The 26,707-nt window shown below is 43.9% G+C and overlaps 2 protein-coding genes across 7 annotated transcripts in view; both read right to left on the bottom strand.

Moving 5' to 3' along the window:
* LOC105006334 (WD repeat-containing protein 49) overlaps positions 1-15,301 on the bottom strand; it is a 32,386-nt gene extending 17,085 nt beyond the window's left edge. For 4 of the 6 annotated variants that reach the window (XM_010864803.4, XM_010864808.3, XM_010864804.3 and 1 more), the window contains exons 1-9: positions 14,020-15,301; positions 13,456-13,594; positions 13,075-13,383; positions 11,195-11,368; positions 10,934-11,110; positions 10,592-10,763; positions 7,868-8,035; positions 7,432-7,580; positions 6,657-6,893 (exon numbers count right to left, since the gene is read on the bottom strand). In XM_010864803.4, coding sequence (XP_010863105.2) covers positions 6,657-6,893; positions 7,432-7,580; positions 7,868-8,035; positions 10,592-10,763; positions 10,934-11,110; positions 11,195-11,368; positions 13,075-13,383; positions 13,456-13,536 — 1,467 coding nt within the window. In that variant the 5' untranslated portion in view covers positions 13,537-13,594; positions 14,020-15,301. Of the gene's footprint in view, positions 1-6,656; positions 6,894-7,431; positions 7,581-7,867; positions 8,036-10,591; positions 10,764-10,933; positions 11,111-11,194; positions 11,369-13,074; positions 13,384-13,455; positions 13,764-14,019 lie in introns of those variants that run through there. The other 2 variants (XM_020046697.3, XM_034291661.1) reach the window with 2 other exon arrangements.
* A 104-nt stretch (positions 15,302-15,405) lies between these two features.
* pdcd10 (programmed cell death 10) lies at positions 15,406-26,369 on the bottom strand. The gene is given in 8 exon segments (NM_001304259.1): positions 15,406-16,019; positions 16,468-16,550; positions 16,699-16,777; positions 18,201-18,327; positions 19,974-20,091; positions 20,780-20,833; positions 22,206-22,449; positions 26,300-26,369. Coding segments are annotated over 7 exon segments (633 nt in total). The 5' UTR covers positions 22,296-22,449; positions 26,300-26,369; the 3' UTR covers positions 15,406-15,937.
* Between the last annotated feature and the right edge of the window lie 338 nt (positions 26,370-26,707).

Raw genomic sequence — 26,707 nt, 5'->3', positions numbered from 1 at the left:
TTCTAATGATTAATTAGCTTTTTAAAATAAACTCGGATTAGCAAACATAACGTGCCCTTGGAACACAGGACTGGTGGTTCCTGATAATGGGCCTCTGTACGTCTGTGTCTGTGTGAGATTTCTAAGCGACCCCAAACTTTTGAATAGTAAAGTATATTGGAATGACTATTGTAGAACCACTATCAACCCAACCAAATGGCATGATTATCAGTGCAACTGACTTTAGATCGACATGTCATGGGTTCACGACAGTCATGTCGTAATATTTTTTCATAGTGCACGTCCATGTATATAAAAGGGTCATATCATACAATTATATTTTCAAATATAATTTCATATTCATGGTATGACAGAATGGATACATTAAGTGACAGCTATGAAAGGACAGTGGATACAGATATCTGCAAGACAAATGGGGATGTAGGAGAGGGTTATTAAAGGTGTCAAAGTCATGAGTATTCCCAGTGACCACAGGGTCTATTGGCATCAGTGACAACTCTGTATGGTCTCCAAATGCAACTTATACCTTCGCCATGACTTTTTTTTTTTTAATGCAACTAAAGTGTACTCCTGTGAATCCTAAACAAGGTGCTAGTAAAATGCTCTCCATTCAGTTAAAAGAACAGGTAACTTTAGTACCATAAATTAAACTTTCATTGTATGCAATTGTAGAAACCCATTTTAGCCATGATGGGATTCCCCGAGCTATACTATTGCACACAACAGATCCGAAACAAAAAATAAAGTGTGGAGGCCGGTGGCCGTGATAGTTGGTCCTTCTGGTGGGTTTCACTTCTATAAAATATAATGCCAATATTAACTAGCTACGTTAGCGGAGTGGCTACCTAACTCTAGCAAGCTGGTTTGCCATCTAGCTATAAACTCCAGCTAGCATTGCATGAATTCCCCACATTGAAGTCTAAACATTTAATATATTAATACTAATCAATGTGGTCAAGTCCCACAACTTCACATGCCGTTATGATGCTAGCACGCCCACAAACTCTCCCACGAGCGAGGCTATCCAAACTTTCACGAGTAGTGTGTTCAACACCGTTAGATTGCAATGGTACTGCTGATGGGCATGCGTCGGCCATCCATCCGTGCAAGATTTGTGGAGTACCGTTACACACTCGGCTGTAATCAGCACACCTGATCTTCCCGCAGCCATGTGCACTTTTCATTCGCACAGTCACATAAACTGAAGTTAACATTTGTTGTGAAGTTAAACACAGGCCCATAGGCCAATGTCTTGCCACGGTTATTTTTCATCAGGATCCCAGGCCCAACCCAGCTGAAACCTACTAGGTGTGCAGTAGTTGGATATGTCAAAGCAATACACTGACATTGCCATATGAAATGTTTAACTCCAAACCTCTGCGCCAGTTATTTGTTGCCAAGCAGTTGTCAACTAACCATGTGAGAAACTGATGAAAAGCATTAATACAAATCCCAGCTACTAAAGAAGAGCTAGCGGAGACATATTCAGGAAAAAAATTGTGGGGCACAAACCATTTCAAAATATAGGATACATACCAGTAAAGCTACAAAACTCCCTCTTGCTACTGATGTGTTTATTTAACATCAACTAACAGCGTGGCTCCACAAAACACTTTAAACGACACAGCGGCTTGCTCCTACCAGGTGTGGTAGTACATATACTGGGGGGGAGGGAGGGAGGGGGAGAGAGTGAGAGAGAGAGAGAGAGACATTCTTGTGTAATTGCTCTCCTTCTCTCCCACACAAAATTACCACTGTCACATTCACAAACCTAAATCAGGAATGCAACCAAGCTCAGAACCAATGTGCCTACAGGGCCATACACGAACAGCAATGAGCTCAACACCACTGAAGGCCACAACGAAGCGGAAAGACAACTTTTTAGGGATACAGATCCAATCTATGATCACAAACGTAACAGATAAGCATGGACACACTGACTTTTGTTACCATCTATATCAATCAATCCAGCACAAAAATATGACCAATGCACGGACCAGCACCACAAAGGCAGGATGATAAAATATGCTTTCACTCACCAAGGCTGAGGGCTCACTTGAAGAGAAAGGTGGCAAACTTTGATGACTTTGGGAATTAAGTCATGTAGCTGCTGAATCAGCTGGCTTTCGATGGACAACATGGCCAATGCATTGAGTCGCGACTGTCCCATGGTATAGCGAGTGAAGGTTTTTACCCTCTTCAAGGTGGAAAAGTTCCTCTCTGACTCGGATGTCTTCATAAGTGTTGTTATAATATTCAGCAGAGTGATGGTCTCAGCAAAAGCCTCCTCTAGGTTGTTCTCATGGATGGATCTTAACAGAGACAGGGTAGTCTTACCAGTGTGAAGCTCAGTGTGGCGGTACAGTGGTCAGCTCAGGCTTCAACTTTTCCTCATTTCCTAGAGGCCATAAATTCACCGCACAGTCAAGCTCAGATGTAGGGAATGACAGGACAAATTGTGGGAAGAACAAACTGTCAACTAGCTTGGCAGCGATCAGGTGGTCACTTTGTGAAAACCTCTGCTCCACCAGGGAGATGACTGTGTCGCATGCATCCTTCATCACCGGTGCTGTGTTACTCATCGGCCTGGCTCGTCTGTTCCATCGTGAACGGTGGCAGCCCATTCATCAGTTTGCTTCCACATATTCTGGACATTTCCTTGAAACGGGTGAGCACACTGCTAATCCCAGATGCATCGATGCTCCGTTTTTGCAGTGTTGTATAAAACATCAACTTCTGGCATAAGTAAGGAAAAAAAATCCAGCAGCTGCAGAAAGGCTCTGTCCTGGAGTTTTTTTGACAGGCTGTATGTATGCCTCACTTATGGTGGCCTCATCCCATCTTGGCTGTGTGCGTATGTCCTCCATACACAGGAGCAGTGCAGCGCGGTTTTCCCAAACTGCATTGACAGTTCTACTTTTAAAGTTCCATCGGTACAGTGGGTGGCCTTGGAATGTGTCTCTGTGTTGCCTCAGCAAGTGCCGCAACACGTTTTGGAGCGCCAGAGAAAAAGGTGGCAAAAGCAGTTAAATCGGCAAAAAACACCTTCAGGATGCTCATCCTTGCTGAACAAAGTTGCTACAAGGTCAGGTTCAGCTGGTGAGCATAGCAGTGAACAAACTGGGCATGTGGATATATTTCTTTCATTAGCGTTTGTACTCCTTGCACATTTCTACTCATTACAGCCACGCCATCATAAGTCTGAGCGATCAGCTTTTCAGTTTCAGTGGTTCCAGCACACTCTTGATGCTATTAGAGAGGCCAAGTCCAGTTTTTATCTTTGACTTCCACAAACTCCAAAAACCTCTCTGTCACTGTATTGTCAGGCAACATGTATCGCAACACAACCACCATTTGTGATTTACAGTCTCGTCGACTTGCTTGGCTAGCTCCTCCCTGTACACTTCATACATACAGTCTAACAGTTAGTTTTGTACAGTGCTAGATGTCCCTTTGATGATGGGCTGAGCGTCATAGTGCCTCTGAAGTCTCGAATCGCCCTCACACATAGCCTCGAAAATGCATCTGAATATTCCAGGATTCAGGGAGTCCACCGACTCGTCGTTTAATACATGTTATGATCTGACCGAGAACGTACCCGTTTTCCTCCACCAGTTTGTTATGCTGCTCAATGGAACGCCTGTATGCACTGTCAACTTGGGCTGCGACATTTACCCTTCCAAGTAAGCCCAATTTCACAGCATTGTCCAGATGACTCCCGCTGCTCTCATGTTTTGCAATCCTCTCAGAAAGATGTTTCAAATCTTTGTAACCCGTCCTCGACCAAGTACCATCTCCACCAAATAGCAGACATGGAAAACAGAAGAGTGCCTTCTATTGTATGCTAACTGGTAGCCACTTTATCTTCAAAAACCACTCCACGTTAAACCTGAGGTTACTTTTACCAGCAGTTTGAGTGATGACCATATCCCGTGGCTGATGGGCACCAAGTTGCTTTACTTCAAGTTTCTCCTCCAAATTAAGTGTTTAAAACCGGTGCTCGAGTATGAAATACACTATATTCATTTTCTCAATTTTGTGAAGCTAACAAGGTAGCTAAGACAATCTACCCTCCTCGCTCTTCTTGCAGACTAATGTTAGCGCCAGACAGACAGATAATCAGGTCTGAAATACGAAATGACGCTGTTGTGGGGCTACCGGCTGTCAGCCCCACTTGGCATTAGATTTGTGTGATCTACATTGATCACACTAATATTCGGAGCATGCATATTCATATTTTCACACGTACAATGTACATTGCATGTTGAGAGAGGGGCTAGCCCCACATTCACGCTTAGCCTATGGCCTACTACTGCGAACTAGAATCGGCAGAACGCAGTCTGAAGCAACAAGGCAGGGACCAATGAACATGAAATAAAATCCTAACACAAATTATATGCAATTTAGGAAGATGCTATATTCATATATAATAAATTATAGGACGTAATATTCGAGAAAAATAAATAATGTGTTAAAGTTCTTTCTGTTGACAACAGGTGGGGCTATGCCCCATATGCCCATAATGTCACCCCTGCACAGACGTCACTATGGTATCTCTGACACAAAGCTGCAAGAAGAGTCCCCTGAACAGTCATCACCAGACTTCAGTCCACACTGTAAACAGTTAGAGGGAGCTGATGTAAAAACACTAGTAAATGACCTGGGACAGAAACAAGTGTATTTGGGAATCTCGTCAGGGGATGCTGAGGCTGAAACACATCTAGCACCCCTACTTTCCGCAGTAAGAATACTGGCCACTCAAGCAAAAAGATGAATTTAATCATAACCAATGACAGGACTGTCATTCCTCACAGTATTCAATTTAGAGAAACAGCATCTGATACATGAAGGATTTCCAAAGCATGAAAGCACAAGCAAAAACACTAATGGGTTGGACCTGACTGACATGGGATACAAAGCAAATTATGAGATCTGAGCCCCATGTCAGGGGTTCCAACTAAGAACCACAATAAACATTGTGGTCACAATGTACCTGAGCAAGGTACCTGAGCTACCATAGTTAAAGATGAGAGCAGACCAGGGCTTCCCTTAGGGAAGTAGACAATGTGATAGGTGGCATTTTATTTTCTCAGACATTTGAGAGTTGTACCGGACACATTTAGCCTACAGCACTATGAACAAATTACAGTGCAATTAGTTCCATAACCTTGTTTTCAAATGTTGGCCAGGACATGTAATGAAATTAAATAGAAAATATGTTCTTATAACATAACAGCTTTTATTGGAGAGCAAAACATTTCCTTACTGCATCGAATACACTTATAGTGCACAAAGCAATAAATACAGGCTGTTTGAACATTTTAAATCAGCCTAATAAATAAGAATGGTTTTGCTCTGTTGAAAAGTAACCCAACAATTGCCCCAAAACCAGATGTGGCATTTGGGTATCGGGATGTTTTTGGTTAGCCCCAAGTGTTTTGTAAGCTGGACATTAATGTAGCTGGTTGCGAGCAATGGGAGGCGATGAGCGCTTGTTCGGCATGTCCGCTGAGCATGTCTGCTGAGCATGTCCGCATCTGTGGCTGATCTAAGTGAGCTGCTACAGTTGGAAAATTCCAACTGGCCAAGTCATTCCAGCAGCTTGCGATGTGAATTAGCATGGTTACATTATCCTCCGGAAGACAGGATTTTGAGGCCATCTTCATTCGGTTATGTAGAAAATCCCCTGTCCGCTGAGCATGTCCGCATCTGTGGCTGATCTAGGTCTGCTCAAAATGAGCTGCTACAGTTGGGAAATTCCAACTGGCCAAGTCATTCCAACAGCTTGCGATGCGAATTAGCATGGTTACATTATCCTCCAGAAGACAGGATTTTGAGGCCATCTTCAATCGGTTATGTAGAAAATCCCCTCTCAGTGGGCACACTGATAATCAGGATAATTAAGGCAATTTTTGACAGTTTTGCCCAGTTAAGGAACACTTGACTGAAGTCCTGTATGTGAGCAGTTGGGACGTTTTGGAAACTCACAATTCACAATTATTCCAGACATTTTGGCCAGCAGACAATCTTACCAGATTGAAAAAAAAAAAAATTATTGACCAAAATCCAGCTAACAGAAGCCCTGGAGCAGGAATATTTCAATGTCATATACATTGCCACGTGTTTGTGGACAACCATGAAATTCTCAGATGCACATACCCAACACAGAACAGAACTGCAGTGATCTGAACTAACACTTGCTATGTTTATTATTCTATTGTCATCCATCCAGCACTGACTTTTGCTGAAAACAAATTAATTGAGAAGAGTATACTTTCTGCTACAGAGTTTGTCAGAGTTTGTCTTGAAATGTACTGTATGCAGTAAGTCGGTCTGAATAAGAGCGTATGGTAAATTACTAAGATTTGAATGCAAAATGTAAAGCACATACTTAAAAATGCAGCACAGGCAGATATAGATTTGCACTTAGCACTGATGGCACTCGTGAACATGCAAGTGACTGGAATGGACTTCTCATCATCCCGGATATTCATGGGAAGGGTGTTAAGCAGCACTTCTGAGCACAGACTACAACATCTCCAGCCCAGACAGGAGCATTAAAGCAATGTCAAAACGAAACCACTGCCAGATCTAACTGCAGGAAGTGAAGTCTGCATTGGGGTCTCTAAACCGGCTGTTGTAGTTTGTGTATGGACCTGTCTGAACAAGCTGTTGTAGAGGACGCAGGTGACAGGGTTTTCATGGCTGGTGACTCTCCTCCCCTCTTCTTTCTTCACCTCCAAGACAAAGAGGAGACTGTTAAAGGAGAAGAAGAGGCGCGAGTGTTCCTCGTGGAGAAACAGCACAGTGTGACACTCCTCTTGGGTCTTGGGAAATACGCCGGCGATACGCTGGATACAGAGCTGACTGGCCACGTCCCATAACCTCAATACCTGAGAGAACAGAGGAACTTATGTCTTGAACATGCGTGAAGAAAAACGTTGATTGAGAAATAGGACTTGGGGTGTTTAATGTACTTAATGTTCAGATCTGCCCTGAAGACAGAAATCTATGTAATTAGTTGAGTCAATGTTGGGGGGAGGGGCTTTTGTCCCAAGTCATTTAATAAAAGTTTTACATTCAAAACAGTAAGAATATGGATTATGGTTAGGGAAAGTTTAAAGTAATGGTTAAGATTAGGATTTTTGGGACAAGCACTGACCCCTGCTTGGGGTCATCACGTTCAGCCTGTTTGAAATGCAAGCTCTGCCCTCCACTGAGTCAACCAATCACATAAGTTTCTGCCTTCAGGGCCAGATCTTGCCTCTAAGACAGTAGTTTAAATAAGCAAAACTCAAATGTGCAAAGCGATAAGTCAATTATAAGTGCTCTAATTTCCTTAAGTGCTGCATATTTCACCTAATGCCCAACAGGTTGATATATGTAACAACATATTAAGACTGTCCACTCCACTGGTCACGTCACTGTCACCTTGTCCTTGGAGAAGCTGATTAGTTGTTTCTTGCCCATTATGAATCGTACGGCGATGACGCTGCTTATGTGTCCCCGGAGTATGCCCACAGGCTTGGAGATGACATAGGGGTTCCACAGTAACACCTTGTTGTCAATACCTGCTGTGGCTGCCAATCATGGAGAAGGACATTATTGCATGCAGTTGCTACAACCAGTTAAAAGTGAGGAACTTGGGAGGAGTTGGGGAAGAATAGGCTTATGCGTTTGAGCACAGAACATGGAAGACAAAGTGAGAAATCCCACACCCTCATGTCCCTTTTAAAGGAAATCAATTACCTAAGTTGACCAGACCTGCTATTGCTTTGGTGAGTGTAAACCACTCCTGACAGAATGTTTTCCAGTGGTAAAAAGGCCTGAGTGAACGATCTTCAATCATCCACCATCTGTTCAGTACCTATCAAATTCATCCCAGGGTGGTAGTCCAGGTCGTTGGTTCCTTTCTCTGTTCGGAAAGTGGTGACTCTCAGGGGCACACCCTCTCTTTCCCTCCAGCCAATCACCATGCTGCTCTGGGGGCTTGTGCTGCAAGACACAAAGGCATCCAGGGAACCCAGGAAACGAACTGCAGGAAACAGGAAGTGAAGGAGCAGTAAGAGGTCAGCCTTGTAAACTGACCTATAGCAAACTGAGTTTTCATCGACCAAAGATGGGGAGTAGGGTGTAGGAAAGGAGCAGTCAGGTCAAAGAACGGGTGAGGGAGAGGACAGTAGTGAAAAGAGAGGTTGAGGACAAAGGAATGACAAGATGAGTTGCAAAGAGTGGAGGATTGACAGGATTATTTAGACTGAGCTGCCCTATATACACAGAGCAGAGAGCTGTCAGTGAGTACCGCACTTCTGGTTCACACACAAACACGCCAACAGACAGGTTTACAATGTGTCAGTTCGAGTGTGCGTGTGTGTGTGTAATTAAAGGAAGATGAACGGTGACAACAATGTTGAATCAGCATCATCATGAAAAACAAGATTCTTTTTGTAACGTGTCACTGCTCATTCCCAGAGTTCAGTTGGAGTTTGTACTTATACTGCTGACTGTAGGAAGTCATGCGCCATCCATCTCTATCGTATCTCCCTCCATTTCAGCCTCTCTTTCTCTAACTCCCTTGATCCAAATTTGCTCTCACACCGTTATATTTCTATTCTCCCCTCTCTCTCAAAGTATGTGTCAGTAAATATTTTTCTCTCTAAAAGCATCTCTCCACTACTTTCTCCCTGCATCAGTGTTTTTCTCAAAGTATCTCTTCCTTTCTCCCTCCAAGTATCTTTCAGTATCTCTTCCCCTCTCCCTCCCTCTCCCTCTCTCCCCAGATCTCTCCCTCCCTCCCTCACCAGATCTCTCTCCCTCTCTCCCCAGATCTCTCCCCCCAGATCTCCCTCCCTCTCGCCCCAGATCTCCCTCCCTCCCGCCCCAGATCTCCCTCCCTCCCTCTCGCCCCAGATCTCCCTCCCTCCCTCTCGCCCCAGATCTCTCAGCCTCTCTCCCCAGATCTCTCTCCCCAGATCTCTCCCCAGATCTCCCTCCCTCTCGCCCCAGATCTCCCTCCCTCCCTCTCCCCCAGATCTCTCACTCAGTATCTCTCTGGTGGCCTGCCTGCAGGTTTGGTGGGATGATAAACCCCCCCATGTCTAATCATCAACAGCCACTGCATGTGCAAGGAGGGGGGCTTCAAAAGAACACAATTTTCCACCCCAGAGGTACACGCTCACTCGCAAGCACAGACAGACAGAGACACACAGCCTGTAACATTTCAATTAGCCAGTCTTTTTCATGTTTCCTTGTCACATGCTTTGTTCTTGCTTTTGCTCCTGCTGGTTTTCATATTTGTTGTGCTTGTTTATTCTAACTTTTGTTCTTGTTATTCCCCCATGCGAGAACCTCCCCCTCAGTAGAGCATTGCCTTGTATGAGGTTAGTGTGCGTGTGTGTGCGGCAAATAAGTGCAATTAGTCAAAATAAATTACTTACATTTTTTCAAAATTATGTCATCAAATAGATACTATGGGGTACTGACTTTTTCAACCCCCCCCAACTTTTTTCTCCAGAATAGTTACTAGGGTTCCAAGTGTGTTAAGGGCAAAAGGCGATATCCTGAGTCAGCTGAAGTGATCTGTGTACTCGGTTCGTGTAATTGGTGATTTGTAGAATGCGGTGGGCTGTGAGGCATGGACATGTGACCTATGGTGTTTTCATGACACTTGGCGAGCCATATTCCCGGTGACAGGCTGAGTAAGTGCTGACAACGGTGGTCACCCTGAGGTGCCGTGCTGTGTGTGTGTATCAGGGCATGGGCCAACGTTCAGGGTGACAGAGAGTGGGTTTGCGATGCTAATTGCCAACATGAGTTTATGCAAGATTGTGTGTGTGTGTGTGTGTGTGTGTGTAGGAACGTTTCCAGTTGAAGATCTAAGGCATGACATTGAAGTGTGTGAGTGCGTTGGTGTTCTTGTAGTGTTGGTGTTCTTGTAGTACTAGTGAGAACTGGAATTCATCCAAAGTCCTCACATGTAATATACTGACAAGACATTTTGTCAGGTCCTCACTTTCAGAAAGGCTATTTTTGACGTTGGGGTTCAGGTTAGGTTTAGGGACTAGTCGTTATCATAAGTTTAGGGCTGGGAATAGGATTTCAGTGTCAGGTTTAAGGTTAGGGAAAAGAGGATTTTCCATTCAAATCCATTGTTACTCCTCAAAAGGTCCTCACTACTAATGCACTACAAATCTGTGTAAAAGAATGTCATCTGGTCAGATGACTCAAAACAAGCTCATATTCTACTAGAGGTTTGGCCAGTGGTGGAGACATTCATAGTCTAAACAGAGAAAAGGTGAGGCATCACTTCAACTCCTCCGGTAAGCACTTTACCAACCCGGCTCATTTGCATATTAATTGATAGTGGTGTACTTCAAAGAGCCTGGGGTGATACAAGTCAACAGAGAGCAGTCTGGGAAATATCAACCGGCTACAGCAACACATAAATCAATGGATCTGTCTGCTAATTACCTCAGAGGCGTGCCTGTGTTTGTAAGAGGGTGCTGTTGTTGGGTGGTCATTTGACACCCGCGGAAAGTGCCCAGGTGCAAAGGTCAAAAGGGTGGGATGTATTTCTGTCAACGCCACTCACCTCGGCGAACCCAGACGGGTCCGTGAGCATGGTGTGTGAGCGTGTAGCAGCAACTGTGGCGGCCTTGGACTAGCTCCCGCCACTTGACGATGTCGGCAGATTCCGTCTCCACCACCTGACTGAGCCTCTCAAACAGAGAGATCTGAGGTGACCTAAAGCATATGGCACTGACCTGGGATGCGCCCAGAAACAAAAACGAGCAGTTAGCAACAGAAAACAAACAAGGCGATAAAGGCACTGTCATTTGACATCGTTCGTTACCGTCATTCAGTGGAGGCTTTCATCCCGAGCGAATTACCAATTAGCGAGTGCATACATTTTGTACTCCCCTTGCCACAGTACCTTTCCCCCTGTGTCTCCGATGGCCAGCACAGCCTGACTGGGGTCCGTGGGATGAGACCAGTAGTCCAGGCAGAGAGGGGTGCATTTCAGACCCTGGAGTTTATACTGACAGTTAAACGGCTGCTTGGAAAGCAAGTCATAGAAACAAACTTCTTTACTGGTGTAAGACACTGCAACCTGAGGGAGAGACGGCGAGAGGGAGGATGGTTTGAGACTGACGTCAGGCCCTCACGGCGATTGGTTCACTATTTGATGGTTTACCTTGTGCACGTCGTGCAGCACCACCACAGCCGTTACCCAGAGGTCTTTGGGTCTGACCGAGTCGTTGCGGAGGCGGTGGATTTGGAGCAGGGCGAGTTCCTCCTCGGCCCATGCTGCAAGCGTTCCCCCCTTGCTGACGGACAGGTAGCGGCCCGAGTCACGCAGGTACACCACCTTGAAAAACCACAGGTACACCACCTTGAAAAACCACAGTGATTTCGACCGGTCGAGTTACTGGCAACCCTTCTGCAAGTGCAGGAGATGCACGGAATCTTTGGAGAACACCTACAAAATCACTTTTGTTTTAATCAGTTAATTGTAAATATACAGTACTTCAGAATTTGAACAGTGATGATGATTTTTTTGTTTTGGCTTTGTACTCCAGAACTTGGGATTTAAAGTACATTTTGTCAAGTCAAGTCATTGAAGGGTACCAACATTATTAAGTTAATTGGCTTCAGAGTGGTGGGTTTGTTTGCATTATTAGTGCATGCACATGCGACCTGTCGATGTCTAGTCTTTGAATTTTGAGTTTGTTGCAGGTGTGTGACAACGTAAGTACCAAAGAAGTGTCAATGCATGTCAAGCTGGCCATAATGATGAAGATAATTCTGAGACATATCCAAAACATTGTGTGCCAATATCAAATGAACATTATTGGCCTGTTTCGCAGACACATTAAGCCTAGTCTAGGACTAAAAATAAAATTCAATAGAAAACTCAATTTGACTAGTTGTTTTTGTCCTAGAATAGGCTTAATCTGGGTCTGTGAGCGTGAGCCCTAAAATGAGCAGATAAAGCAGCTTTAAGGTCAGCTTATAAATGGCAAGGGACGTTTGAGATCAAGGAAGACCTCTACAGTGGACGACCAAAGAATATCCACCATAATGAATTAAAAAAACAACAAAGAACTGTCCAACAGATCAAGACAACTCTCCAGGAGGTATGTATGAATATGTTAACCACTACCATTTGCAGAACACCTCACCAATTGAACTATAAAGGCTGGACTACAGTACCAGAGTGAAGTTTAGTGAAAAAATTTACTGGCATACTAAACTCTGAAATAAAGTGGAGGGGTATTGGGCATGTTCAACTGCCACTGGATCTGGCTCACTTGTCTGCAGTACCTATTGCGGAAATCCATGCAGGTATTTATGTCCAGATACAAATTAGGGAACCTTTATGCATACACCCACATACTGTACCTTTCAAATGTTCGGACACAGTTGCCCATTCAGTTCAATGACTAATTGTGTCCAAACGTTGTACTCTGAAAAAGCCGTCATCTACCATTGTAGATTGCTGACTTAAGTACAGCCAAGTCAATTCTGCCTTTACACAAAGGAGAAATTTCTCTAGAAGTAGACACTACCCATTGTCTTAAGGCTGGCCGATGTCTCCTCTAGTGCATGTGCCTGTATCTGGTATCCTGTTCGATCTTAGGAATGAACTCTCTAATTCATCTAGTGTCCCGCTGGATCTTAGGAGGCCCAGAGCTCTTGGCCTATGCCTCAGGACTCTAGTCTGATGAATCCTAGCTGTCCCCATCCAGAGTCCACCTGGTTGTGTTGCTTATCTAGTTTTATGCCTGAAAAGGTAATGCACTCATATAAGCTCCACCCAGCAGACGACTGGTTCAGAGTATGGCTCATCTCTAGGTTTCATCCTCGGTTCTGTCCCTACTAGCCACTGTGCTTCTCCTGGCCACTGTGCTTCAATATCTTGTTGCTGGCATTTGGGGGTTCTAGGGGTTTTTGCTTGCTATTTGGGGGAAAGCACTTTGTGACTGCAGCAAATTAAATCCAGGGCGTTGTGAAATACATGTATCATTCATTTGTACCTTATTCATAATGCTGCATCGATAGGCTTAGTGTTACCTGATGAACTGGGTCACGGTGCGGTGGGGTCAGAGTTAGTGGAGGTTTCCAACGAGGTACGGTGGCAGCTCGTTCGTTCTCCTCCTTCTCTGACAGCTCGAGGAGCAGGAAGGATGTCACTCCCTCCCAGTCCACCTTTCTCTCCCCTTGCTCGTCAGCACTGTCGAATAGCAGGTTGCGCTTGTCCTGAGTGACGACCACACTATCGAATAGAAGGCCGTACTCTTCCCTGGAGCCACGTCCCACTGCCGACCAGGCCTGTTCTATAAACTCTGTCCTTGAAAGGGACAAGGCTTCTTCCCCATCACCCTGAAGTAGAGGTCATCAGAGGTCAGCTGTTTGTTTGTACTGTGTGATTTTCTAACCAACTCACCCACTTACCAGAAACAGACTCTGCAGAGTCTCATAGTCTTCAACGCTCAGTCTGCTTTCCAGTAGTCCCGCCTGCATCTTGGTCTCCATGGTTTCCGCTCAGGCAGGGTCACAGCCAGCTGTCAATCATGCAGGTGTGTGCATCGTGCTGAGAGGAAAGGACCGGCATCCAAAGGATTGTGTACCTCTTATTGCTTAGATACAGAGTCAACTCACGCCTAAACCTCTCCAAACTCAACAAGCTCCTCAACAAAGCCACCTGATCCAAGCCAATCAGATTCAGTCTATAACAATCTATTTCTGCTGCTCAGTGTTGTCATGGCAGCAACATTGTAAAGTTAAAGAGGCAGAGGAAAACAAGAAGCTCAAATCCTAGCTGAGCTTAACAAATTAAATGAAAGAACCCTTGCTACAAGTGTCGCAGTGTCTCTGCAGCTGTGATTGGATTATTACAGTAACCCTGTCTACTCAAATCACAATCATATAGTCTATGACATATACATAAAACCCCAAACATGTCATTTGAACTCTTTTTAAATGGTTTTCAGTAGGTAAGAGGCAAACCAAACATACCAGCCCTCCGCTCAAATCTATTGTACAAGACGGAGTCCTCTTCCAAGGGTTCTTGGAGTTCCAGAGTTTGGTCTTCAGAGCTGCTTCCACACTGTCAAGGCACTCGAAGGAAGGCTTTCAATGTAGCATTAGTGTGAATGGAGAACGCAGCCCCTCCAAGCCTCTGAATGCTAGTCCAGAGTGTTCTTTGTCTCATAGACTTGGGCTTTTTAATTTTCTCTTCACACCGTCAAGTTCAAGTAGAGGTTAGGCTTGAAATGAGCAATGGCTGCAGCTGACACTAATTCTACCTCCTCCGGTACTGTACACTCCCAGAGTTAACTGGCACTAGTAACCCAAACAGTGGCAACAAAACCACCCCCCACACCCATCCACGCTATTCTTTTCTTTTATTATCCTGTTCTTTCAAAGCCAGGAGCTAAGTCTCCAGGCAACCAAGTTGAGAGGGAGCTCTGGTGTTTGTGTCCAGCATGCCGTTCCTCTGTTTTATTCATAGATTGGGCACCGCAGAAGAGAGTACATCATAGACCAGGGTAATTAAGACACACACAGTATGGTATCTTCAGCATAGCAACATTCTCATCTAAAGATTCTCATCTTTGCAATTCGTTCAACAGTTGCACTGCAGGCACCTATACACAGTTCTGACAGTTTTTAATTCTCTTCTGTTCCAACCTTAACCCTCCCTTCTAATTGGGATGGCAGGAAGAAAGGCATGCTGGAACAGACATTTTTAGCCATCTAAATGAGGACACGAAAAGTTGATTGCCCTTATAATAATCCTACTTTTACAAATCCTTAACCTAACCACAACATAAATATAACCTTAACAGCCCAATATATCCCAACCTAGCCCTAAGGTACAGCCCTAAACCATACCTGGTAACAGCCATAAACAAAATCAAAACCCTAATTCCAACAATAATCCCAAATGTAACTTTTGATCACTTTAAATTTAAATTGGCTTTTCCCAAATGGGTCAAAATGTCCACATTACTCAAATGATGGTGATTTAACCACAGTTTGGGGACATTTCTGTTCCCATTATAGTTACTGTAAGTCAGAAACACACATACACAAACACACCCTCTCCAGTGACCGTGGCTGATTCCTCCATATCACTTAATGGGCTGGAATAATCTGAATTAGCTGATGACAGCCTTCCTCAATGGCAACAGAGGTTTCAAAATAAGGTTTCAGCGATTTCAATAATAAACGTTTAAGAATTAACGCTTTAAGATTGGATTAACTGACTGAAGAAAGTGGTTAGAGGCCAAGAATAGCTCCTTAAATCCACTGTGGCAAATCCATTGTCATACAGAGAAAAAAAACAAGGAATTACAGTTTATGTTACATGTCAAAAGACAAACGCAAAAGACCCCTTTTAAAATCTTTCCAAAATCTTTAAAACAAATTTATTTGCATGTTTTGAAACCAAATACCTGTTAAATACACAACTTGTGTCATCGTCTTCATGTTCAATTGTTCAAGTTGAATGTGAGTTGGGGGAAGAAACAACAAAAGAAGTCCCCTTATTTACACTTTGTTTAAGGAATGCCTCCGTGGGCCACGATAAAGCTCCGTCTTTTGGCTTTCGCATTGACAGAGTTAGAGAAAGTGGTAGAGTGCAAGAAAGAGTGGGTGGAGGAAGGTGGAATGTGGGAGAAAAGGGGAGCGACGCTGACAGAAAGATACCCTGTTGTGATAGCATGATCGTGATGAGAGAATATATATTTAAATATACCAAAACAAATTAGCTCTGCCAGTTACGATCTGGTTGCCTCCAACTGTAAATGATCCCTCCCCCAAAACCCATTAAGCAAGACTTATAAATTATACAGACCCAAAAACTAAATCTTTCCATATAAAGGGTTTCCTATACTCTGTTAAAAGCTTGGGTTAGCGTCGTTGAAACCGTCTATGCCACGGTCTTGAATGTCTGGAGTATTAGGTTGGTTTGGTGGATGAGCCGGTTGGCGCTGACAAACACGTTTATTGCCCTGGAAACAAACAGGACAGAGAGAGAGAGTGATAGAGAGCGTCAGAGAGAGCGAGAGAGAAGAAAGACAGGGACACAGAAAGGCAGTGTCAGTCACAGCGAACCATGGCAATGCTGAGATTGATACAGGGCTTTGATCTGTTAAAATGTCAGCTTTCCGAGAATCAAGCCTAATGTGATTTCACAGTGAATGGTAATGGGAATTATTAAACGACCCTGAAAATGCCAAGTATCGTTTCTAGCACAAGGTCACGTGTTTTACTAAGCATTCATTATGCAGACTTTTCTTCCTCAAAAGACAAACCGTGGTGAAATCGCTCTTTGATCAACGAGTGGCCATTCGCCTGAACTTGGTGCAGCGCCTCAGCCGTGACGGTGACGCGTGCTGACCAATACGGATGCTGTAATGTGCGAGCCGTGGAAGTTGAGAAGGCGGGGAGTTTACTTACTTTCCATCTTTGAAGTATGTTTTGAGTGTGTCACTGAAGCTCTTTGAGTATTTCACAAACTCTTTCTTTTGGTGTTCCAGTGCCTGGGAAAACAAGACATTTTTTTTTTTTTTACTCCTTCAGAAGATAATTGAGAGGGGGGGGGGATTGAATAACGTCTCATACTTTCCTGATTTCCAAGGGAGAAAAAGAAAAGTAGATGCCTTAATTGGACTCAGGTGTGCGTCTTACCCGTCGGTTCTGGTACTGGTATTTTCTGAAGACTGTGTTGACTGTGTCCAGGAGTTCCTTTATGGCGCTGGCGATGTCTCTGTGGACAACAAGTACATAGTTGGTTGACATCCTGAACTGTCTCATGTCTTGCACTCCTGCCCATTCTGTTCATTTAATGAACCTACACTGCTGTTCAAAAGTTTGGGGTCACTTAGAAGTGCTGACCATGAAATTATACATGATGAGTTTGAATAGGAAATATAGCAAATTTAATAGGAAGTATTGTCATTGACAATGTTAGAAATAATTATTTTTAATGTCAATAATTATTGTGCCCTTTAGGCACAATAACCTTAAAGCCATGTTTGCCAAATCAGAAAACTATGATCCAAACACCTCAAACTTAGATTGATCTGCCCATTACAACCCCCCCCCCCAATCTTCCTCTGTCCAGTGTCTGTGTTCTTTTGCCCATCTTAATCTTTTCTTTTTATTGGCCTGTCTGAGATATGGCTTACTTTGCAGCTCTGCCTAGAAGGCCAGCATCCCGGGGTCGCCTCTTCACTGTTGACGTTGAGACTGGTGTTTTGCGGGTACTATTAAATTTAACACCCAGTTGAGGACCTGTGAGGCGTCGGTTTCTCAAACTGGACACTAATGTATTTGTCCTCTTGCTCAGTTGTGTACCGGGGCCTCCCACTGGTCTTTCTATTATGGTTAGAGCCAGTTTGCATTGTTCTGTGAAGGGTGTAGTGTCCAGCATTGTACACTTCAGTTTCATGGCATGGAATAGCCTTAATTTCTCAGAACAAGAAAAGACTGACTAATTTCAGAAGAAAGCTCTTTGTTTCTGGCAATTTTGAGCCTGTAAACAAACCCACAATTGCTGATGCTTCAGATACTCAACTAGAAGGCCAGTTTTATTGCTTCTTTAATCAGTACAGGTTTTCAGCTGTGCTAACATAATTCCAAAAGGGTTTTCTACTCATCAGTTCACCTTTTACAATGATAAACATGGATCAGCAAACAACGTGCCACTAGAAAACAGGACTGATGGTTCCAGACAGTAGGTCTCTAGTCTACACCTATGTAGATATTCCATAAAAGAAATCTGCTACAAAAGACAGCTACAATAGTCATTTACAACATTAACAATGTCTACACTGTATTTCTGATCAAAACTGTTATTGTAATGGACAAAAATTTTGCTTTTCTTACGAAAACAAGGACAATAACAGTGACCCCAAACTTTTGAATGGTAGTGTATATTTAGGGCTGGGATTCGGGGGGTGTGTTCCATTATTTTTGTACTTCTCTAATTCAAGGATAGTTTGCCTCCTAAATGAATAAGTATGGGGGAGAATGAATAGGTGTATCTTTATGTGTGTCTTAAGACTTGGTGTTGCATTGGAATGTAAATTGGGATACGGAAATGTGTGTTGCTTCAAGCATTTTTGAGAATTGTGTGTTGCTTGTTAAGTGTTTCTTATCAGTGGGCGTGCGTGTGTGAATATACTGACTTGATAGTCTGTAGAAAGCGCACTCTGTCGTTGATCTCGTCTGGGATCTTGCTGAGAATGTGTTTGAGTGCACGGGCCTTGTCATTCAAGTCCTGGAACTCCTGCTCTGACCTGTCAATCATATACTCTACACACACGAACAGAAAAAGAGCCACAGCCTTAGTCACCATGGAGACAGACAGGTCAACAAGTATTAGAGGTGGTATGTAGAGAACATTCCAGAATGAGCCACACCCAGACAGCGGTCACCACCACACCTTATCTATCTAGATTGACAGTCTCTAGTAGATCACCTATGATATGGCAATTTGATACTGGTTTGCTATTACCTTAAATGGTATTGTAAAGCATTATTTCCTTATAGGCACAGTAAATCCACATAAATGATTTGCATGGCTATGAAGTTCATGCTTTGAGCTGCTTTTGAAAGAAATCAAATTTTAATTCAAAAGTTTTCCTTGTGGAATTTGTCTGTTGTATTAGCAAGCTATGATGATGGCTTGGTTAGCTAAGCCAGCTAGTCTCGTTGGTTACCAAGGCAACGACCATAGCTCATTAGTAAACTGTTAGCTACATCAGTTAATTCAACATTTCTGGTGATTTCTTTTTTAAACCTGTTTTAAGTGACAATTAAATGCAGATTTGAAGTCAATCTGTGATTGTTTTCCAGAGAATCCATAGTTGTTCATTGATCATCTTTTACAGTTGAATAGATGTTGGCGCAGGCACAGCTAAATGCTTACACTATGTTTCAAGCTCCTAGACAATAGTAACAACAGCTAGAATCATAACCTAAAAAACTAAATCGGCTACCTCGCCTCTGTTTTGGTAAAAAGCTGAAAGATGGGCATGCAGAAATTTAGCCCCTTTCAAAATCAAGGACAAACCTCTGGATAAAAGAATGGACCAGCAGTAACATCAAACCTCTAGTCGTTATTGGTTTAGGACAATCGAGTTGAATTTACATAGTTTACACACAAGTTATGATCATAAAGAAATCAATGGGGAGGCCTATATATTATTAATGTACAAGCTAAATGTATGCTTACGGACACAGCAATTTTGTGTGGAAACTTGAACACGGCACTGACTGAAAGCATGAGGTAAATTTAGTTTTCAACAAGGACACTTATCACATTGTGACTGTATGTGAGAGAAAGAGAGAGGCTTTTCTATAAGTGGAGAAGTAGCAATAGTAGAGCTTCTCACTCTGTGCACATGAATTCATTACTACCATCAGTCGAGGAACATAGGAGAGAGAATTCAATCCTAGAGAGAAGAAATTTCTCATGAGGAAAGGCTGTACTATAAGTGGAGACACAGCGCCATCCTGAGGAGAAATACTGAACTGTGGGAGACGATACATAAAGAGAACGTCCCTTAAATTGAAATCTGCACCTCAAAGCCAGTTCCACCGCTTTTCCTTATCCATTATTACTGCCCCAAATAAGGAATGGAATTAGACCTGGGACATTAGGTAGGTGCGATTCATTATCTGGTAGAACAGAAAACCAGCAGTAGTCAGGACCACGAAGGGTGAGGGGGGGGAAAAGAACCGTCAGAGACTAAAGCAGATATGCAAGCCAACTGAGGCTGCGTTTGAACAGGCATCCCAGTCCTGGCCATACGCCCCATTTGAAAAGACCTAATGTCCCCTGACGTGAAAGGATTTCATGTGATTGATCGAGGGAGCCGCTGCTGAAAACAGAGATTAGAACCGGCTGCCGGTTTAACACGGCATTAGACGGACGTGATACAAGGAGAGACGCGCACCTTCCACGTCGTCTGCGGCCATGCGCAGCAGGGACTCCGTGAAGTTGACCTCCACCTTTTTCTTCTCCAGGATCTTCATGATGATGTCCTGGGTCAAACCCGGGTTCTCCTTCTCGGCCTGACCAAACAGAGAGCGCACTTCAGACCCTGCTAATGAAGCTCAGAATAAACATAAGGTCCTGCTAATCCCAGGCCTCAAGTCATGCTGACGGTAAACATTTTTACTGTAGCCCTCTGACAAACACTCCCACTTCAGCTCGTCAACCATCAGGCCCTCGACGAGTTGAACTGGGTGTGTTAGTCCAGGGCCATGACAGAAATTATTACTGCTGGATGTGCACGAGGACCGGAGTTGAGAACCAGGGTGCCAATCAATCACAGAATGCACATGAAGCTTCGCCCTTGACAAACGTAAAACGGTAACTGAGAAATGCGTTGTTTAACCGTTAACTGAGGTTAATATGTAATAAAAAGTCTTCATTCCAATTCATGCTTGTTTTATCATTTAAAAGTCAAACATGAACTGTGTCATTCGAGCCACAGCTGTGTCCCCGAAGTTGCTGGGTTCATCGATTCCCTCGCCACCCTCTGAACGAGTGGCGGTCATCCATTCCGAGTTTCATCAGCAACATGCGACGGCAGAGGGAACGCCGAAAAAACGGGGTAGGGGCAATGGGCAGCAGATAGATTCATGGTAGCACCAATCCCGACACAAGCAACACCGAGCCACCAATCAGAGTTAAGACACCACAAGCACATGACAGCGTGCGGCAACTCCTGTCTCCCGCCATGAGGGGGGTCCTTACCTTAATAAACGCTGCTCTCAAGGTCTGCGCTGCCGACAGGTTCACTCTCTCCAACTGAAAACAAAAGTGGCAATCGAATCACAGACCTGCTTACGGATGCCGTCGTCTCACCGGCACAGTACACAAACTGAAAACACCAGGAAACACACATGCAGCGGTACTAATGAACCAGCTCGATAGCTGATACTGCGGAGAACTCCCCGCGGTAGGCGGCAGCCTACACCCCAACGCCAAAAGACACCGGGAAGTTAGAAAAACGCTTTCCACGTACAGTCCTGCAACACTCTGTTGCTGATGTGGATTTAAAAAACCCTCATGAGACACGCAAACACACTTTAACATTATCACTGAGATTGTGCTAAAAAAGTACTACTGGGGTGACTGCAATTTTCTCCTCTAATCAGTTCCCCTCTTAATTCTCTCCAGACTGCTAGACTCATCAGTGGGTATACCCTAACATAGGCTCATGTCCTCTAGACAGCAGGATCAGATAGGCATGTTTGTATGAGGTGTTTATGTGATGTTGACATGCTTTGCAAGGGGAATATTGAATGTGTGTTTGTACACATCTATTACTGTACTTGTGAGGACCAAAAGGCCTTGCAAGCACAAAACCCTAATGTAAATCTGGCAATGTGTGAAACTTTTGCAGTACCTTTTAGGTTGAGGATTACGGTTATGTTATGTTGAGGTTAAGGTAAGGTTATAAGGGTTTGGTTTAGATTTAGGGGATTTAAGTAAAACAGGATCTTTATGGGACCTAAAAGGTCCTAACAATAAGTATGCGACCGTGGGGCTTGGTCATGTTTGGAGACATTCATTCTAATCGTTTGAGAACGATCAAAGCAGACCATTCATGTAACCTAGAGCTGACTTGATTGGTCAAAAACACCAAACAGTAGGAGGGGGGGGGGACTTGTTAACACAGCCTATATATACCAAAATAGGTATGCACAAATGTATGGAACCAAGTGTGTGTGAGAGGTTTCCTGATCTGTATGCATGAGCCGGAGTAAATGGGTACTTTATGCAGTGTGTGTGTGTGTGTGTGTGTTTCGCTAATACCTTGATAGGCTGAGTGAGTGCAATGCAGTGGCCACCCCACATCAAAGTGGCTGCAGACAAACTCATTTGCATCGGAGAGCTAAAGACGCTACCAACGATAATTATCGCCCTCCTCTCTCCACGCCCCTCCCCCCTCGTCGTTTCTGTCTGCCCAGGCCCTCCCTCACCACCCTCCCCTCAGCCATACTCTCCCTCCCTCACCCCTCTCTCCTCATAACAACCACTGTAATTACATTGGCGTCATTGCCTGTGGCGCTGAGCGTAACCCCTACTAGCAGCTTTTACCCATCCGCCGTGCCGGCCAACCCGGGGGGAAGCGTGGCAGCGCCGTTCGGACCGCCGAGAAGCAGAAGCTCTTTACCTCATTGAAGACGGGGTACATGACAGCGTAGAGTGTCATGGAAACCATCGAGGTCGTCTCTGCTTCATTCTTCATCTCTTCCATTGTCATCCTCGTCCAGAGGCCCACGTGTTCGAAGCTGTGGGTCAGTGTCTGCGCACCTGTGTGTGTGGGTGTGTGGGGACAGAAGGCTGCAATTGGGGCAGGGCTTGATTTATTTACTCCGCAATACACTCAGCAGAGGAGAGGGTTGGGAGGGCAAGACCTGAGGAGAAAATATACATATATATTTATTGTCAGTAGAGAATCAAAAAGTATGCTACAACTGGGATAGGGAAAAACTTTTGGGACAGAAAAGGACGAGTCGAAAACTACCTAATTTAGGGCAGTTTCATCATTACCACTGAGGTCTAAATTACACCTCGTTTCTTTAGTTCGAGCAACTATACCCAGTTGCATTCAGACGTTATATCAGGCAGTATGTTGAGAAAAAAAATACAAAAAATAAATTGGGCTTGGATAGCCATGCCATCAGACAGCTGCTCTGAATGCTGATTTAGCCTGGACCCCGCACGCCTTATGTAAACCATCAAATGATTGAGGATTAGGACTATGTAGGTGTTTGGGTCCACAGGACCGGGGTTGCAATGCAGCGGTTCTCAACCCGGCGTGTTCTTCAGCTGTCTCAGTCTCCTTCCTGGTCTTAGATAAAGCTGGACTAGCCGCAGTGCCTTTGGCTGTGGCTTTATTAACGCCCTCTAGTGACGCTGCTTGGCAGGCCAGGAATAGAACTGTCACCTTTCGTCAGGAGGCTGAGTCATGGAAATCACATGGACAGAAGGGAAAGAAAGCTACTCTGTAAAGCTACTCAGAAGCTGGTATCTGAAGAACAAAGGGCAGCATTCACACTCCCTACCTGGCCTGTAATCCCATCCAGTTAGTCACAATTTGAAGGGCTGTGAGTGACAATTACGGAATTTGTGCAGCACTTTAGTCCCCAGGACCAGGTTTGAAAACCCCTGAGTCTGCCTTTCACACTACAAAGATCGAGCAACTATACCCAGTTGCATTCAGACGTTATATCAGGCAGTCTAATGCATTATTTTGCGTCATGACAACTTTTCCCCAGTGACATCAAGCAGTGGAAGGTCACTCTGTACCAGGACTGCAGGTCTTTGTTCTAGGCATGACACCAAGCTACTAAGTCTGCAAGTGCCTAAGTTCAACACACTTGGGGCCGGTTTCACAGACACAGATTAAGCCTAGTCTAGGACTAAAACAACAAGCTCATTGGAGTTTCCTATAGAACTTGATATTTTAGTCCTAGACCAGGCCTAATCCTGTCTGCGAAACCGGCCCTTGATTTTCACGGCTGAATGAATCAAATACATGGGGTGCCTTCAAAACTTCTCAGGATGTGTATGAACCCTGGATGACTGAGAGAGGGCGCTGCATTGAAACCATCTCGGTTCTTGTCAATTGTCAAAATGATTTTGGAAGTTTTCGTTTAAATCTCTACATTCAGGCAGCATGGGATTTGGTGAGTTTTAGAAAGGGGTGCTATTCCGGAAATATGCCTGATATCTTACTTTTGTTTTGCCTTTTTTCCTATATCAAAAAAAATAAAATAAAAATGAAACAAGCACCTACTACTACGAAAACCAATAAGCATGAATGTCAAGGGACACCTGAAAAGATGAAATTGTTCAGAGTAATAATATTAGCCGGCCAATATAAAATCTACTATCGACGCATCTTTCTCAGAACATGAGAGGACGATAGCCCTACCTGGTGTTACATCTTTTTCAAGTATCATGTTTCAAGGTTTATTTGTCAAATGCACCAAACAACACAGCCGGGACGAGTTGCGCCGAACAACACAGCCGGGACGAGTTGCGCCGAACAACACAGCCGGGACGAGTTGCGCCGAACAACACAGCCGGGACGAGTTGCGCCGAACAACACAGCCGGGACGAGTTGCGCCGAACAACACAGCCGGGACGAGTTGCGCCGAACAACACAGCCGGGACGAGTTGCGCCAAACAACACAGCCGGGACGAGTTGCGCCGAACAACACAGCCGGGAATTGTTTATAAGATTAGGCAACTCAACTATTTGTTAGATAGCTGTAACATGGCGCTGCCTTCAAGATAAAACATTATATTGAATTTATCACAATATTGAAGGAGAAAAGGTGTTGGAAAAAACTCTGCCAAAAGATGATTTGCATTTGATGCAGATACCTCAACTCCATCCATAAATGTAGACCCTGTGATTCTGCTGGCTTTGCATCTCAAAATATTGCATGCATTGGTTATCATTGGCAGCTGACAACATTGACTGTGAGCTAAGAGTGCAGGTGTATAATCACAGTTCATTTCTTTCATTTGCATTTTGAAAATCCATCGATGGTGGCCCTAATAATGACAGGTTACGTTTTCGCAGGTAAAAACTAATTTGTGTGCGGGTGTTCAAGATTGCGAACATGCATTTTTCGTGACTGGGGTTTTGCAATGTTTTGACAATGCTGGTGGTTCTGAAGCAAAACATCAGACTACTGCAGATTTAGTGTATGCGTGAAAAGCTACGGATATCTTGATTTTATTGGCCATGCTCAAAGCATCAGCAATTCAGACATCACTGATTACCTCACAATGCATCCTCCCCATCTTGCAATTTCCACATAAGCCAATGCCTGCCTCCCACTTTGAGGCCTGTAACCAAACAATAGAAGTTCCAAATCACATTGTATCACTCCACTAACTACACAAACGCGCTGAAATGTCTAACATGTCAGAAGAACAAGAGGGACCTAATAATTATGATTATGAAACTCAAGATATATTCGCACACATTTTAAATGCTCCCATTATGGATTTACACCTTGTATTTTATGTTGGCATTGTGTGCTCATTTGTGTAGCCATGACATGACACGTACATTAATGACAGGTCTCAACAGATCTGGTAGTAATTGCATTGTTGGCTAGAACGCATTACAGTTGCATTCATGCTCTCTGTGAAACTCTACATCTTGAGTAGTCCTTGAGAACTTAGAAACACCAGATATATTTAACTGGAAAAACAAATTGTGCTCACTGTGAAATTATACTAAGTATAGACCATAGTTCAGCCATTTTGTGAAATCTGCCTAAATTGGGAGGGGGGTTCAGAACAATATGTAGACCTCCATCTAAAAGATGGCACCTACCGCAGGGCAATGTCCCCTCCTCTGCCATGGGGATTATGGATTTTACATTTAAGAGGAAATACTGCCCCATACCTCTAACACCACTTTCAGCAGGATCTGGTCTCCCAGCCAGGGACCAACCACTGACCCTGCTTAGCTTCCGTGGCTAGCTAGCAGTGGGATACAGGATTTAGTGCTGCTGGTGAGCCATCCTGATCTGATGTTCATTTGGTCATTGGCTGATCCCTCCTGATAACCCAGTTGGTGGTGTTGATCAGTCGAAGGGAACAGTCAATGAACTAAACAACATTTTACAACTTTATCATGAACTCAGGGTTGGCACTGCCCATGGCATGATGTTGAAACAGACGTTATGACACTGATACACAATTACACCTTCGACTGAGTAACTAAATAACCATCAAGCTAACGATTAGCCCAGGTTCGTTAGCTGTGAAACATGTCAGTTAAAGTACGCTCATTCATAACGATGTACATTAAGGCATTCGCAATACTCCCTTGCTCAAAACGATCGACACAGAAAACGCGTTATTGTTATCTAGCTAGCTAGTTGTACTGTCATACGTAACGTTAAGCTAGCTATGGTGATAAATAGACAAGAGTTCAAATAAAATGACGGTGAATAAAAGTTGAAACAATCAGTTAGCTAGCATTATTTAGCATGCTACCACATAACCACAGTAATCATCCTGGAGCATTAATGGCTCAGTTAATATTATCCAGATTCGTGAAAGCGATCCTGGGAAGCTAGAGATAACGAGACGCTATTAGCTGTATCTTACTCACTGTTGCTTACTAGCTAAACCAATACCTAAGCTACAGTATACCATACAGTAGACGAACTAAAACAATTCGCTAACCAACATTATTTGGATATTAACACTGCCTGTAGCTACAGTACATACCTTTACACCGTAATAGCGGTACCTGTTACAAGCAGATGCTTATTTCGGCCGAAGTAGGCTCATTTGTGGTGGCTAGCTTTCGCTAGTCCGTCGTGTGTTTTCTTTTCTCATTCAAAGACGGAAGTTTCTCTACATCATCAAACTGGCTAGCCAGAGGGGCGAGATTTTCTGCGTAAACACCAATCAGCTGGCCACTGAACGGGACGACGGATGTAGTTTTTCTACAATCAAGGCAGCGGCAAAGGGACTTTAAGTACGTCGTTTAGAAACTACAACTCCCTAGTAGTTGAAGAAATCATGAGGCGTCCTATGCCAAACCATTTAAATATCAACAGGCCCATTTTGGCAACATATGCAACATCTCAGTTTCTCAAAAAATATCAATTAAATTGTGGGTGTACATACATT

The sequence above is a fragment of the Esox lucius genome, chromosome 1 (assembly GCF_011004845.1).
Source record: "Esox lucius isolate fEsoLuc1 chromosome 1, fEsoLuc1.pri, whole genome shotgun sequence".
In the NCBI taxonomy this organism is placed as follows: Eukaryota; Metazoa; Chordata; class Actinopteri; order Esociformes; family Esocidae; genus Esox; species Esox lucius.
Note: the sequence above shows the minus strand (reverse complement) of the source record. Positions and strands in the feature narration are given on the sequence as shown.